At 52.3% G+C, this 14938-nt stretch overlaps 3 protein-coding genes across 7 annotated transcripts in view; 1 reads left to right on the forward strand and 2 right to left on the reverse strand.

Annotated features, from left to right (window-relative positions):
- Positions 1-74: 74 nt before the first annotated feature.
- FEN1 (flap structure-specific endonuclease 1) lies at positions 75-6001 on the reverse strand. Of its 2 annotated transcripts, none has more exons than XM_025356196.1 (2): positions 4265-6001; positions 75-1973 (listed from the first exon to the last, which is right to left on the reverse strand). In XM_025356196.1, the coding sequence occupies exon 2, from the start codon at positions 1950-1952 to the stop codon at positions 810-812; it is 1143 nt and encodes a 380-aa protein (XP_025211981.1). In that variant the 5' UTR covers positions 1953-1973; positions 4265-6001; the 3' UTR covers positions 75-809. The 2 variants fall into 2 exon arrangements, with proteins under 2 accessions (XP_025211981.1, XP_025211982.1); XM_025356197.1 differs by having other exon boundaries at positions 83-1973; positions 4084-6001.
- On the forward strand, positions 4609-8136 carry TMEM258 (transmembrane protein 258). Of its 3 annotated transcripts, none has more exons than XM_025356198.1 (4): positions 4609-4738; positions 6667-6776; positions 7353-7489; positions 8026-8136. In XM_025356198.1, the coding sequence occupies exons 1-3, from the start codon at positions 4736-4738 to the stop codon at positions 7477-7479; spliced, it is 240 nt and encodes a 79-aa protein (XP_025211983.1). In that variant the 5' UTR covers positions 4609-4735; the 3' UTR covers positions 7480-7489; positions 8026-8136. The 3 variants fall into 3 exon arrangements, 2 of the variants coding, with proteins under 2 accessions (XP_025211983.1, XP_025211984.1); XR_003115600.1 differs by having other exon boundaries at positions 4680-4738; positions 7353-7543; XM_025356199.1 differs by lacking the exon at positions 4609-4738 and adding an exon at positions 5737-5819.
- A 616-nt stretch (positions 8137-8752) lies between these two features.
- MYRF (myelin regulatory factor) overlaps positions 8753-14938 on the reverse strand; it is a 36633-nt gene continuing 30447 nt past the window's right edge. Inside the window, exons 23-27 of one of the 2 annotated variants that reach the window (XM_025357856.1) lie at positions 13599-13701; positions 13296-13370; positions 12843-12948; positions 11374-11448; positions 8753-11187 (exon numbers count right to left, since the gene is read on the reverse strand). In XM_025357856.1, coding sequence (XP_025213641.1) covers positions 11107-11187; positions 11374-11448; positions 12843-12948; positions 13296-13370; positions 13599-13701 — 440 coding nt within the window. In that variant the 3' untranslated portion in view covers positions 8753-11106. The remainder of the gene's footprint in view (positions 11188-11373; positions 11449-12842; positions 12949-13295; positions 13371-13598; positions 13702-14938) is intronic. The other variant, XM_025357857.1, reaches the window with a different exon arrangement.

Genomic DNA, 14938 nt, shown 5'->3' on the forward strand with positions numbered 1-14938 from the left:
GTTGAGTGAAAAGGAAAACTATTTGGAGTCATGGTCACTTGGGATATTTTCAAATGTTCTCAAAGAACATGACATTTTGGTCACTTTTATAATTTTATTGACCTTTTTTCTTCATAACTTTAAAACAAAAACAGCGCATGAAAACCAGTGTCTTATCCCAGTCTCAACTCAGCTGATTGCCAGATGAACATCACCATCTTACTCCTCTGAATAACCAGACACAAATTACATAGCAAGTTCGAGTTTCTGCCCACCCAAGACATAGCCAATAATCAGTCACAAACACAGACACAGTCAACTCCAGGGGCTCCAGCTCTCTGCCTATCTTCTATCAGCAGTTCCTCCCATCTGCTAAGAAGCACCTTCCTGATGGCTCTCTCTCAAGGTAAGTCAAGGCTGAACAAGACAGAAAAGCACAGTCTAGGTCCACCATCACCTCCCACTGGCCACCAGTTGGCCAGCCAGGAAATCATTTCTGTACATCTTTTGTCTCCCCCTTTTATCTCCTCTCTTCTGCAAAACTTGTTGCTATCTATCACTTTCATGTAACAATGGACTTAGTGTCCATTAAACTGCCTGAGAAGTGGTTTGAGCCTGATATATTTTCCTGAGCTAAAAAAGGAAAAGTACCTCTGTGGCCTTCTTGCCATTAAGATCAAGTAAAAAAGGGACTAGCACTACTGAAAAGGGTCACACTAGAAAAGCCTTAGAATCCTCTCTCCACTCCTGTGAAGGTTTCTCTAGTTGTAGCTCTTAAGGGTACAAGAGGGCAAATATTCTGGGGTCAAGGAGGTATAATGGGGAAACATTTATTTTCCCCTTTTAAACTTCCCTGCTGCCCCAGTCTTTGCCTTCTTCTTAGTGGATCCCTTGGGTTCTGGCTCCTTGCGCTTAGCTGAAGAGAGTGAGCCGGTCACCTTGAAGAAATCATCCAGGCGGCCCTGGGTGCTGCCTTGGCGGCTCTTACTCAGCCTCTTGACCCCACTGCGGATTCGCTCCTCAGAGAACTGCTTTTCACCACACATGAACTTAACCAGCTCTTCCTCATTTGGCTCGCTCCACTTCAGCTCCACAGACTCTGGGTCCAGCACCTCAGGTTTCAAGAAGAGCTGGTGAGCCTCCTTGTGGAGCCAATTTTCTGGCACAGGGTACTTGCTGGGGTCAAGTCGCCGCACAATCTCCTCGATGCTCTTGTGCTTCTGGATGAGGTCCACAGCCCGCTTGGGCCCAATACCCCGGATACTCTCACAGTAGTCACTGCCTAGCAGGATGCACAGATCCACAAACTGTTCCTGGTTCAGGCCCAGCTCCTGAAGAATCCGGCTCAGGTGGAATTCCTGGATTGGCAGCTTTTTGGCTTCACTGGCAGTCAGGTGTCGCATTAGCACAGGGCTGCCGAAGGTGAGGCAGTCCATGTCCTCGGTAGCCGCAGCATAGACTTTGCCAGCCTTCACCAGGGCAGCACAGCTGGCCTCTGCCTCGCTGGGTGCATCAAGATAAGGGATGCCCATGAGGCTCAGCAGATGTTTGCACTCATCGTTGTGCTGCTTAGTGACCTTCACCAGTCGCTTAGTGAATTTTTCCACCTCCTGCTCGGCCCCAGCAGCCTGAGCCTGCTGCAGCTGCTTCTCTGCCTCAGCCCGCCGCTCACTGCGTTTCGCCAGCTCACCTGACTTGAGCTGTGGCGGCTTGCCATCAAAGACATACACGGGCTTGATGCCATTCTCCATCATGCGAATGGTGCGGTAGAACATGCCCATCAGGTGGCTGGTGGTCTCACCCTCCTCGTTCTGCAGCACATCACCACCCTGACGAACAGCAATCAGGAACTGATAAATGCTCATAGAGGCATCAATGGCCACCTTACGGCCAAAGTAGCTCTTGATGTCATTCTCCCGGATGGCACTGGGGGCCACATCAGCAATTAGTTTGGCCAGGCCTTGAATTCCCATGGCAACACAGAGGAGGAATGACTAAAAAAGAAAGGCAAGTCAGAGACGGAGGAAAGGAGAAGGGTTATAATTGGTGTTATCTCACCAACTTCATGCCTTCAACTAAATTCCACACAACAAAAAGGACAAGTCAGCACTGCTAAAGACGAACAAGACAAAGTCCTCATTCTCAAAAAACTCAGTCTAGCAGAATTTACTCAATAGTAAGGCTTAATGAGTACCAGAAATAGAACCAGGTGCTTAGAGAAATAAGATATTGTTGATATTCTAAGGTAGCAGCATTATTTATTATACAAAAAAACCCTACAACATGGGTCTCTATCAAGGACCACAGAAGGCCAGGGTGCCCAGCCCAGCTTGAGGAGTCCGGGGACCATAATGGCAGACCTGAAAGGCAAATACCAGCTAAACAAATAGATCTGATTTGTTTTGAGTCTCTGGAGAACCCTGACTGATAAGGCAGTCTTGAAAAAGGATTGCAAACATATCTGAATGGAGGTGATGTGGCTTTCTCACAAGCTTCTCTAAACTCTCTTCATCATCGCCTCAGCACATAAGAGTTTCTACTTTTATTATGATGTTACTAGAGTTTCAAGTCTTTCCCTTTGCGTTTTCCCTCCACTACTCAGTCTGAAATGTTAACTCCATGGCTCCTCCCCAGGTCCTGATTTAGGGGTCTGGCATGCTATAGTCACTGGGCTCAAAAAAGTATTGCACTTCAGAGTTCAGTGTTTCCCAGATAGCAGTGTTTCCCAAATCACCCTCACGATTTTTGCCACTTCCAACTAAAACCTGTACTTTCATTCACTTAGAATTTTTTTTTAAAAACTAAACTGGAAAACTCATAAGCAATAATATTTGTGTTCTATTAGTTATATTTTAATATGTGTTAAATATATAACTATTAAAAAGGATTTTTAGGAGGTGCAATTTAAAATCATCTTGCCATCCTGGCCAACACAGTGAAACCCCCTCTCTACTAAAAATACAAAAAAAAAAAAAAATTAGCTGGGTGTTGTGGCGCACACCTGTAATCCCAGCTACTAGGGAGGCTGAAGCAGGAGAATCACTTGAACCCAGGAGGCACAGACTGCAGTGAGCCGAGATTGTGCCACTGCACTCCAGCCTAGTGACATAGTGAGACTCCGTCTCAAAAAATAAAAACTCATCCTGTACCCACTGGCGGTATGTGTCCAATACTCCAAGAAATATTCTACCAGGGCCAGGCAAAGAGGCGCTGGCCAGTAATCCCAGCACTTTGGGAGGCCATCATGGGAGAATCACATAAGCCTAGGAGTAACAAGCTGCAGTGAGCTATGATTGTGCCACCACACTCCAGCCTGGGCAACAGAGCAAGACCTTGTCAAGAAAAGAAGAAAAGACAAAACAAAACAAAAGAGAAAGAAGAAATGGAAGACTCCACCAGGACTTTTCATTGTTCCCATTCTTCCTTCACAGGGTTCTTTCTAGAGCATCAATGACTGTTCAATTCTTCCTTCTAATTAATTCAGTCCAAACACTTCAGCATGGCGTCACGATCTTTCATGTTCTGGTTCCCAACCTAACCTTACATTCTGGGATCTCAACAGAAAGCTGGAATAAGGCCCGCCTTTTTCCACTTTTCCTTAGCTGTGCCCTCCTCTCGCCATCCTCTCACGCGTCCTTCCAGGTCCATCCCTGGATTATTAATCAATTAATAATTAATTGATAAGGAATTATTCATTTGATTAATATGAATAATTCCCCTGTGAATTGCAACGGCGAAAGCTCTGGCCTTGAATCCAGGCGCGGCATTTTCCATCCGTGTGACATTACCAAGCCACTGAGGTTTATGAAGAACGATTACCATGATTGTCTCTCAGGGCTGCTACCAGGGTTAACTGAGACAACAGACGGAAACCCCTAATGTCCCCTCTCCAGGCCTGTTCAACCCTTCGGCTCTTGCCTCAAGCCGGCGGCCCTGCTGGAATGTTGACTGAGGACCAGGCCGTGTAGCCCTTGATCCCCTTGCGGCGTCCCACAGACAGGCAGGCAGGCAGGAAAAGGGCTAAACAACTCAAGTGTCAGAACTCTTTCTCGTCCAAGGTCTTAGGAAAAATACAACACGACCCCATAAGGTGGAACTTATTACCGCCTTTCTACAATGGAGGAAAGAGAGGCTCGGAGCTTACGCGACTGGCCCACGGCTCACAGGGGGTAAAGTGGCCGGACCGCTTGACTGCATATCACGCGCACTCCAGACCCCGGCTCCCCACGGCCCCAGCGCCAAGCGGACCCCGTCGCTCCCGGAGGCGCTTCCCAGGGGGTCTCACCTGGCCTTTGAGACACGAGGCCTCGGCAGCTAAAGCTTTGTTCGGGGTTGGCCCGGGCAGGCGGTTCCTAAACCTGATTTCCCTCCTCAGCTTAGCGGCGGGTCGCCTGACGCTCAGCCGCCTTCCAAAGCCCGCGCTCCCATCACGTGACCTGCCCGCCACGCACAGCCTCTTGGGGAGTGTAGTGCAGGCTGCGTCCCCTCAGACGGCTCCTCTCATGGCAACCAGTCCCTCCAGGGAGAATAGAGTCTCTCAGCGACCGTGGCGCACTCTTCTCCACCGCTTGTCCCTACTCCACCCACACCAGGTCCCCGCAGGCCCCTGCTCCCGCTACACCCGAAATCGCGGGACTACAAGTCCCCCAATGCCACTTGCGCCGGAGGCACTTCCTTTTCCCGTTGTGCTAGGCGCCTGCTCCTGCGGACGTGTGCTTCCGGTGGCGGAGCGGCGGATTATCCTGCGCGGGGCAAAATGGTGAGAGGGTTAAGGGGAGTTCCCGACGGAGATGCGAGGACCCCTCGGGATCTGACCCACACCGCGCTTCTCTCCTCAGACGCCAGAGATCCAGAGGGCTAGACGCTCTTGGAAACTCCGGCTTGGGCTGAAGGGTGGGGAAGTGGGAAACCCCTTGTCATGAACTCCTTAGGTTTCTGAGCTCGCGATTTCTAAGAATGAGAGGCGTGGGGCGTATTTTGAATACCTTCCAGTTTGTATATCTGTTATCTGTGGTGTGTTATCTTTATCTGGAAAGTTCTTCTGCCGAACCCGTGCCCATGCTACAATGCCCTGGGCAAATGTTGTTTCTTGGTGAGGCACTTCCAACTCTGAGGCACTTGGCCAGACTCTCCTAGGAGCGCCCACAGCCTCTGTACACGTTCCATGGACTCCTTTGTTTGCGGCCGCGCCTCCTAGTGACCACCGTCTGACGCGCATCTAGCTCTGGGATGATGTCTATTCATCTTTGTGTTCCCAGTGCCAAACAGAGGGGCTGTAATTGGAAGCTCAATAAATGGCAGTGATTGTCTTTATCATTTTGGGGGAAGGGGGCCGTGATTGTTTACTGAATTGAATTCCAGTGTCTCAGAACAATGGGAGCAGTTTACTTCTCTAGAGTTGTTATGTTCTGGATTTTAGAAGCGTTGGCTGACGGGTGACAATGAAGTTAACATTTGTACAGATCTTTACGTTTACAGCCCTCTTTCATAGGCATTATGTCATCATGTTCCCTACAATCTTAGGAAGGAAGCAAATACCTATGGAGCAAAATCTTCCCTGCCAGGCACTAGAGTTTTGATTCATCATCTTTCTTATACATCAGTCCTGTGAAATAGATAATACAATCACTTTACTCAGACTCAGATTACTCAGTAGAACCAGAACTTGAATGCCTTCCCTGTAGATCACAAGATTCCATAATAGTATAGGTAGTGAGGAAAATACTGAATTAGAAATTGAGGACCAGGCTCGGTGGCTCACGCCTGTAATCCCAGCACTTTGGGAAGCTGAGGTGGGCGGATCATGAGGTCAGAAGTTCGAGACCAGCCTGGCCAGCATGGTGGAACCCCGTGTCTACCAAAAATACAAAAAATTAGCCGGGCATGGTGGTTCACGCCTGTAATCCCAGCTGCTCCGGAGGCTAAGGCAGGAGAATCACTTGAACCCAGAAGGCAGAGCTTGCAGTGAGCCGAGTTCGTACCACTGCACTCCAGGCACTTCAGCCTGGGCGATAGAGCAAGACTCTGTCTCAAAAAAAAAAGAAAGAAATTGAGGCTGTGTGTGGCAATTCACACCTGTAATCTCACTACTTTAGGAGGCTGAGGCAGGCAGATCACCTGAGGTCAGGAGTTTGAGACCATCCTGGCCAACAGCAAAACGCATCTCTAGTAAAAATACAAAAATTAGCCAGGTGTGGTGGTGCGCACCTGTAATCCTATAGTCCCAGCTACTCAAGAGGCCGAGGTATGAGAATCTCTAGAACCCAGGAGGCAGAGGTTACAGTAAGCCGAGATCGTGCCCCTGCCCTCCAGCCTGGGTGACAGTGAGACTCCGTCAAAAAAAAAAAAAAAAAAAAAATTGAGATCTGGGTACCACCAGTGACTTATAGCAGGCGTTCTCAGCTTGGTGTCTATAGACACTGGTCCGCAAAGCTCCAGAAATTGTAGGCAAACTTTTTCTTGTATGTGGTTTTTCTCAGGCAGAGAGTTCGTACCTTTAGTCACATATTCATAGTGGTCAGATCATTGGCCTCAGAAAATGATAAGGACCATTGATCTGCAGCTACATTTCCAGGCCAAAATCAGCCTCTGTTTCACAGCAGCACCAGGCTCCTTGATAACCCCATGTTCTCTCCAGGCTGAAATCATGGAATTCTTTGATAATTCTGATCTCTTGCCTTCCCCTAGGAGCTCGAGGCCATGAGCAGATACACCAGCCCGGTGAACCCGGCTGTCTTCCCCCATCTGACCGTGGTGCTTTTGGCCATCGGCATGTTCTTCACCGCCTGGTTCTTCGTGTATCCTTTCACTGAGCAGCCAGAGGACCAGTGATTAGTGATTTGGGAGGCTAAGGGAGAAACCATGCTAAGTACATGGACCCCGCCAGTTTTGTACATTGGATTGGGGCTGGGAGAAGGTAAGGAGGGGAGGAGGGCTGGTTATGCCCAGGAGCAGGTTATGGCCTTATTTCCAAAGTTCAGGTGAGCTCAGTTTGTCCTTTGGATTTTCAGGACAGTGAGCAGGGAGGGGGCCTGGCTGGAGTGGAGGTGGGGAATAGGGGTGCTACAGTTGGAAAGGTGGCATAAGGAAGGGTGCACTCAGGTGTCGGGAGGTCTGAGGGATAGTCCCAGCTCCGGCCCTCATGAGCTATGTGACGTGGGGCAAGTGACCTAACTCCTCTGGGTCTTATTTTCTTCATGGCAGTGGAGCACCAGAGTCCAAAGCATCTCTTAGGCCCCTCTGCCTGGCTGCTCTGGGCTGGATATGCCTCCCAGAAGGCATTGAGCCAATACCTTTCTCCTCAGAGTGCCACTGGCTGGGCTCTCTGCACTCCACAGTCCATCCCTTCACTTTGCCTTAACTGCTGTGCCCAGTTACGAGGTCACCTCTACCAAGTACACTCGTGATATCTATAAAGAGCTCCTCATCTCCTTGGTGGCCTCACTCTTCATGGGCTTTGGAGTCCTTTTCCTGCTGCTCTGGGTTGGCATCTACGTGTGAGCGCCCAAGGGTAAGAGCTGCAATGGGATGGACGCATGAGCCAGGGAAGCCTCCCCATAGGCAGGTCAGTAGGGTCCTTAAAGCTCTTGCCAGCATGACCCCTTGGTTGATGGACACAGACTCAGTGGAATGGGTAGGGACACTAGACATTTGTGCCTCTTTCCCTGCCCCTCATACAGACTTGAGCCAAATGTGACTTTGTCAATTCTGAGCTCACATGGCCCAAGGCCTCGATCTGCCTTTGGGATGTACCACGTAGGAGTGTGAACGCAGGCTTCCCATGGTTGTACATTTATGCTCTTAGAAGTCAGACCCCAGTGACTTGGAGAGGCTGCTGGGAAGTTGGCTGGCTGAAAGGGGGTCAAGATCCGGGGCTTAAAACTTGCTGCAGACAATCCACCAAACAGGCCACTGGGAATCAGCTCTGGTGGCTCATCCTCAAAGGCATGTGCTCGACAGCCTTTGCCCCAGGAGCACAGGGGTGCAGGGAGAGAAGGTAGAAAGAAGGGCCATTGGTCTCATTTTGATACCCCTCTCCTCTTTTAGGTAACAACCAGATGGCTTCACTGAACCCCTGCTTTTGTAAATTACTTTTTTTTTTTTACTGTTGCTGGAAGTGTCCCACCTGCTGCTCATAATAAAGGCAGATGTATGGCAGTTCTGTCTGGGGTCCCTTCTGCGGGGGTGGCGGGGTGCTGGGACCTACATTCCTTCCCCAATCTCTTCCCTTTCCCATTTCTCATCTGCCTTTCGCAGTTCCTGCTGCTGATCTACTTCAGGGGGATGAGATTTGTGTGGCACGGGTGTTTTGTCATTGGAATTTAAGGCTCACTTGAGGATAGGAAGGGTCTGGGCCTACCCTTTTCTGTTGTTTCTAGGACAGACTTCTCTAGGAACCCGCATCAGTCCTTTCTGCCCTAGGCCAGTCCCTGCCATAAACATAGCCACCCTTCTCTGTGCTGGGGCATCCTCACCAGGCTCGGCTTGTCCCCCTAAGAAGGCTTTTCCCCTCGGTGGCTACTTTTAACACAGGTGGGCAGCAGCGGGTGTGCGGGAGGGGAAGGTGTGGCCACGGGAGGGGCTGCTGAATCCACTCCTAACTCCAGTATGAAGCTAAGAGGATAAGGGGTATGAAGCATCCATTTGGCCCTCTGGCTCAGGAGCTCAGAGATTCCAGGCTTCTCAGGAAGAACTTTGAATTCCAGTTGGCCCTCGCCTCATAGGTGACTCCTCTCCCACCAGACCAATCCCAAGAAGAGACAAGGAGGCAAGCTCAGATACAAAGCAGTATTTATACATTTATTTATATATGTATATTTACTTCAGAAGAAAAGAACATTTCGGGGACAGGAAGCAAGCAGGCCCGGGGCTGCTTCCCTCAACTGCCCACCTCAGAGTCAGAGTTGGCACACGATAAATACCAAGCTCAGGGAGAACTGGGAGTTAACTGGAAGGTAGGGGGCGCTCTATGCACACGCAGGCTTCTAAGGGGGCACAGAATGGGCAGGAGGATTTGCACTGGGAGGCCCTATGTACAGCTTGAAGCTAGGGAGAGATTAGCCCAGTGGCTACAGGAACAAACACCAAAGGAGAGAGGAGAAGGGAGGGATGACCTGCTGGACCCCAGGGCAGGGTTGGGGCCAAGACACACCATTGCCAGCCGGGCAGCTGGCAGCTTCTAGCAGGTGGCCCACTGACCTTCCCTGAAGCCGTTTTACCACAGGCTTAAGGCAACTTTGGTCCAAGGTTGACCCCCTCAAGCAGCTCGGAGCCCCAGCCTGGCCCCAACTCCTGCACTGAGGAACCCCTCCCCAGGCATGGAAACAGAGCCAGCTGCTAACAGGTTTGGGACTGTGCTGTGTCCAGATGGGCTCCAGGGGGCAGTGGACGGTCACTTTCCAGTTAAGGACTGAGGGGCCGCAGTCCCGTTGAGGAAGCCCAGGAATCCTATTACATGGAGTGGGGCTCGGCAGTTTTAAGGCATAGGGAGGATTCCCCTAGTGGGAGGGAGAACAAAGTCATCCTAAAGAAGGCTCAGCCCCTGCATGGTATAGGAATCATAAAATTCCTATGTCAGCGGAACCAAATTGGGGAGGGGGCTGGGAGGAAGCTATCCCTGCTATTCCTGCATTCCCCCTGCTGTTCCCTATCCTGAGGACAAGTGCTTTGAGATCAGTGGCAAAAGGGGGCCTGCAGTTCATAGGCTTCAAGGACTCGGCTCCACTATAGAAAGGCCTCCCATTCAAAGCTGAGAATGAGTGGTGGGACAGGGGCAAGGCCTGCTTCCCAAAGAGGTGGCAGCATACCACAGGGCAAGGACAGCAATTCCCTTTCCCATTTCTGGACCCATGGCAGACATGGCTAAATGAATACCACACTCCTTCCATGAGCCTGGATGTAGCCTCAGAATGTACCAGGCACCACTAAGAAACTTGAAGTTGGCACTTAAGATACAACTTCTTCCCTAACCCAGGGTCTTGGTGGTTGGGAGTGGGATGGGTGTCTGAGGCTCCCTGGGAGGGATCAGAGTCAGAGCCCTGTCTTTGCAAGTGTCACACCCCTGCTCTGGCCCACTCGGAGCTTTCTAGCTCCATCCTTCCACTCCTTCCTGCCCTGGTTTAAGTGCATTTAGTAATTACTTCATTAATAACAGCAAAAGCTATTTGCATTTGCCCACCAGCCAAGACCAGGCTGCTGCTTGAGGGATTCCTGCTCCTCTGCTCAGAGAGAATGATGTGGTCACTGATCACTGTGAGCTCTGGACGCTCCCAGGAACGCAGGCAATGAAGCTGCAACACCATCTGGGTGCTCAAAAGGGAATTTCCTCTTCCCGGATATTCCTGGTTCAAGGCTCTAGGGCTTACCTGGCCCACTGGCCCCTACTGGTTCAGGCCTGTGAAGGACTGAGGGTGGCTTCATCAGGCACTGAGTAGACTTAAGGCACAAAGTCAGTTTCTCCAACCCATCCAGGGCTGGCCTTGGCTGCCCTGGGACTTCTTGGGAGCCAAACTCTCCCAGGGAGAAGAAACCTCCTGGGCCACACTTAAAGCTTAGAAATCCGAGTCTGGCGTAACAGGCAAACCCCAGAAAGTCCACTACCAAGCCATCCCCCAGGGAACAGCTTTAAGGGGGAGAGCCGTCTGCCCTCCATTGACTCATGGGAGTCCACCCAAGTCTCTTAGGGCTGGATCCAAGTCCCCTGCTGATCTCAAAGGTGGGCAGGTCCTCTCTCCAAGAGGGTTGGCTCCAGTCTCAAAAGGGGAAGCAGGGAGAGTGGGCTCTGAACAAATCAGGGCCACAGGCTTCCCCTTCCCTCCAGGGTACCTGAACCAGCCCTCCAACCACCGTATCTGGAAAGAGGTAAACTGGTCCTGTCCTGGCCCCTAGAGGGTGGCAGGCAGGAAGGCCCAGGAAGTCTCCGGCTCTCAGGTTCCCTCTGTGCTGTGAGGGGCGACCAGCTGGAACAGTAACTCCAGTGTGAAGACTTCCAGTTTCACCAGTCTTGGGTAGGGCCAGTGAACAGCAGAGCTGGCCTACAGCAGGCTCCAGTGTAACACCATTGCATCCAGTATTGGGGGGTGCCTGGGCACCCCAGTCCCTGGTGCGGTGCTGCCTCAGGAGGGCAGCTCAGTTACACAGGCGGTAGAAGTGGAAGTAGTAGTCTGTGGCTGGCTGGACGAGAGCCTCCGAACTGCAGTTGGCCTGACCCTGGGTGGAAGGGCAGTGGGAAGGTGAGGCAGCTCTGGGGGTGCGAGACAGACGGCACTCCCTGCTGACGTTGCTTAACACTGTGCCCCCAGTGCTACCACATACTGTGCAAATCCCCCATTCCTCAAGCCCCACGTCGCAGACGGGTACCCAGACCTCCGGGGTAGGTGGGATGCCCCTGCTCACCAGCAGTGCCACCCGGAAGTGGTAGGTGAATTCGCGGAAGGACAGGATGGTTATTGGCCACTGGTGAGAGGTGCCCTGGAGAGAAGAGAGACGGGTCAGGACAGACGGCTGCCCTTATCCCAACCAGCATCTCTCACCACAGCCGTCACAGTTCTGGGGTCTGTGGGGAGTTTTATGAAGGAAAAAAGCAGAGAACTTTGAAGAAATGGGAAGGAGCATGTTCTGCTTTGGCAGAAGGAGCAATGGCAGCTACTCCATGCAGACTGTGCCTGGGACTGGCAGGTCCACGGCCACCTCCGCCTGGCCCCTGCCTCCTTCCCAGTCCTGTTGTGCTGGGTTCCCTCACCCGCTATGCTCTGGGCACATCAAAGTATTTCATTAGCCCCATCCTCAGGACAATCCAATGACACAGTGCTGCTACTAGCCCCATCTTCTGGATGAGGAAACTGAGCCACTTGCCTAAAAATCACAGTGTGGCAAAATCACACAGCTGGGATTCAAACCCAGGTCTGTCTGGCTGTCTCCCTCAGGGTGGCATGCAGCCTGCCCATCTACCTGAGGCTTTGGCTGTGCGTCTGTGATGTGGTTTCAGGCCCAAGCACCATGTCTGCTGCATGTCTAGCTGGGCTCTCCGTCTCTCTCAGACACTGGCTCTTCTGCAGGGCCACAGGGCTCGAGCCTCCCCGAGAAGCACCCCCTCCTCTGTTGCAGGAGCTTCCTGTATGTCTTTTCTCCCTCACTATAGAATACGTTCTTAGAAATCAAAACCTGTGTCTGTTCCACCTCTCTCCCCTGCAGCTGGGCCCACCCAGCACAGGGCCTGGGACAGATGGGGCCCCAGTCAATATTTTCTGAGTAAACACATGAATGGGCGAGAACAAAAAATCACTACTTCCCTTAATTTGGCCTGAGAGTCTTCTCCCATGGCCTCTTAGGCCCAAGGAGAATCTGGGGGTCCATCGGCCCCAGGGACAGCTATAACTTCCGGTTACTTGGCCAGGGAGGAGCTGGCCATCCAGTTCTCCCAGAAGAGGTGGCCAAACATGGAGCCTGAGGGGTCCTGTAATGCTGCACATCTAGCTGTGCCACTTCCCCAACCTGAGCATGAGGTCAGCTCCTTCCTGCTTCTGCAGACACCTCCAGTGAGCCACAGCCCTCCCCGCCATGGGCTTCCAGACACCCACCTGTTTCCATCATTGCACTCATCCACATTAGCCCCTGTGATCTGCTTTCTTCCCCAGGTCTCCAGCATGGCAGGGCCAGGAGATGCTCAGCAGAGTGAAAGGAACAAACACGGGCACGCGTGCCCCTCCCTGGGACACAGAGGCCCAGGCCCCAGAGTGTCCCTTGTGGAGATGGCTTCACTCTGTAACTCCCAGCTCCTGCTCCTTGCCCATTTGGGGGCCCAGTTGTGCCAGGAGAGAAGCAGCTCGGGCCTGGCCAGCTCACAGCTTCCCAGTCCCACCTACCTGGGTGTCCTGGTGGGTGTGGAGACTCTGTGGAAGGCTCCCTTCCTCACACGGCTCCTCCTTTGACCTCAGGCTGCACAGCATCACAGACACGGGGGAGGAGGAACTGGAGACAGGCCCAGATAGCAGAGAAATGAGGTTTTGGAGTCCCTCAACCTCAGCCCCCTTCCAGCCAGCCTGCCTCTGAATCTCCACCCAGCCTGAAACACCACATAATAACCAGGGCCCTCGAACAAAACCTTTCCCATCGACCATCCCACGTGGTCCTCAGGCCATGAGATCAGGTCATTTAGCCAATTAACCACGAAGCAGGCAATGAAGTCAGCACTCATCCCACCATGTAGGAAATACTAGAAACTCTCCAGCTATCCTCAGACTTGGCTGTTCTGAGGCTCTGCAGGAGATTCTCCCTGGCTCCCCTCCTGCCTCCCACTTCCCCGTGCTGGCACTCACTTCATCTGCAGAGTCAGGCTGAGGTGCAGTGGGGTGCTGCTGCTGACAGGGATGTGGTAGGTGAAGTTCCCAGGCCTGCAGGGGCAAAACTGGCACCTTAGCCTGAGGGCACCCTGCCACCACCCCCCACCCGTGGACTCCTCAGCCCCCAATCTGGGGAGCCCTGCAGAGGCCTGGAAAGGGGCTGCCCTGCCTTATGGGAGAGGCTTCTCACTGAGGGGGCAAGTTCTGGGCAATCTGTACCACCTGGGCTCATGTCACCTGAAGGGACCTCCCTGGGTGAAGGGAGGGAGCCCAGCCCACCTGCAGGCATCCCCTGGAGCACAGTACTGGGAGGTGATGGGCATCGAATTCTCCAGCACCTGGATGGAGGTCAGGGAGGGCACTGGCTCTGCAAGGAGAGAGGCTGTTGGGACAGGAGTAAGGTGACAAGGCAGGACACAAGTGAGAAGCAGGCAAGTCTTTCCTTGCCAGACTTGGATCAGTCACTCACACCTTAGTATGAATAAGTTCCAAGTTATTTTTTTCCAGACCTCCACAATGGCCAGAATCACACTACACCGTTCCCTCAGCAGCCCTAGGACTACCCAGTTCCCATGAACCTGACATCTGCCTCCTCAAAAGAACTGAAACACCCAGTAGGAGGGATGGGTCTTCACATCCCTTGCCAGGTATGCAGGAGCCCGCTCAAGGCCTCCGTTCCTGACTGCGGGCATCTCTCCCAATTCTGGGTTCAGAAACATCAGTTACATTGGTAGCTTGAAATCGGCGGTTGTGACAGCATCACACAAATGAGGCTCCCCCCCGCCCCGAGGAGGCTGGGTAGGGGTGGGACTGAAGTGTGACAAGCCAGATGGGAAGACAGGCCTTCTTGCTCATCCAGTTCACGTACAGTCTTGCTGCTGCCTGACTATCCACCCAGGAAGGGGGAAGCTGGGGCCACTCAACATTTGCTGGACCTGGTATGTTTTTAGCTCTGAGGCATGACCCAGGGACCCAAGGACCCCAACAGGATCCAGGACACCCTGTGTGGCCAGGACAGGTATCAGATACAGACGAGATGGAAGGTGCCCTTCCCACATCCCTTCTGGGCAAATTCCAAAGATCCTTTAAAGAGTCAGCTCAAATGTCACCAACTCCAGAGAAGTTTTCCCTGATCCTCCCCACCTGTGTCCAGATTAAGTGTCCTCCCCAGTCCCAAAGCTACCGGCATGTCCCCTCAGAGCCTCATCACACTGCTGTGTTTTCATCTCTGTGAAGTCTTTGGGGACAGGAGCGTATCCGTCTTCATCACCCCCAGTCCCCTGTACAGAGCCGGCCACAGAGTGGCAGGCAGCTCAGTAAATGGGTGCCTGGTAAACATCTCCCCCATGGGGTTCCCCCATCACTTTGAATTTCCATCTCTGTAAGCCACATTATGTTCCAGGGTTTCTTTTTCTTGAAGCCACAAAGCCCATCAAATGAAAGTTAGTGAGAGCAGAGCTGCCTGGTTGAAGCCAGGAAGCCTCCCACCCTCCCCTTCAACCCCCAGGGCAGCCCCCAGGGTGCCTCAGAGGAACCCAGTTTGAAAACTGAATAAAAGGTTCTGTAGCTTTGTTAAAACCAAAGATATGAGGTTTGGGAAATAATAGGCAAGACCCGGT

This window comes from Theropithecus gelada, chromosome 14 (genome assembly GCF_003255815.1).
Source record: "Theropithecus gelada isolate Dixy chromosome 14, Tgel_1.0, whole genome shotgun sequence".
Lineage (NCBI taxonomy): Eukaryota > Metazoa > Chordata > Mammalia > Primates > Cercopithecidae > Theropithecus > Theropithecus gelada.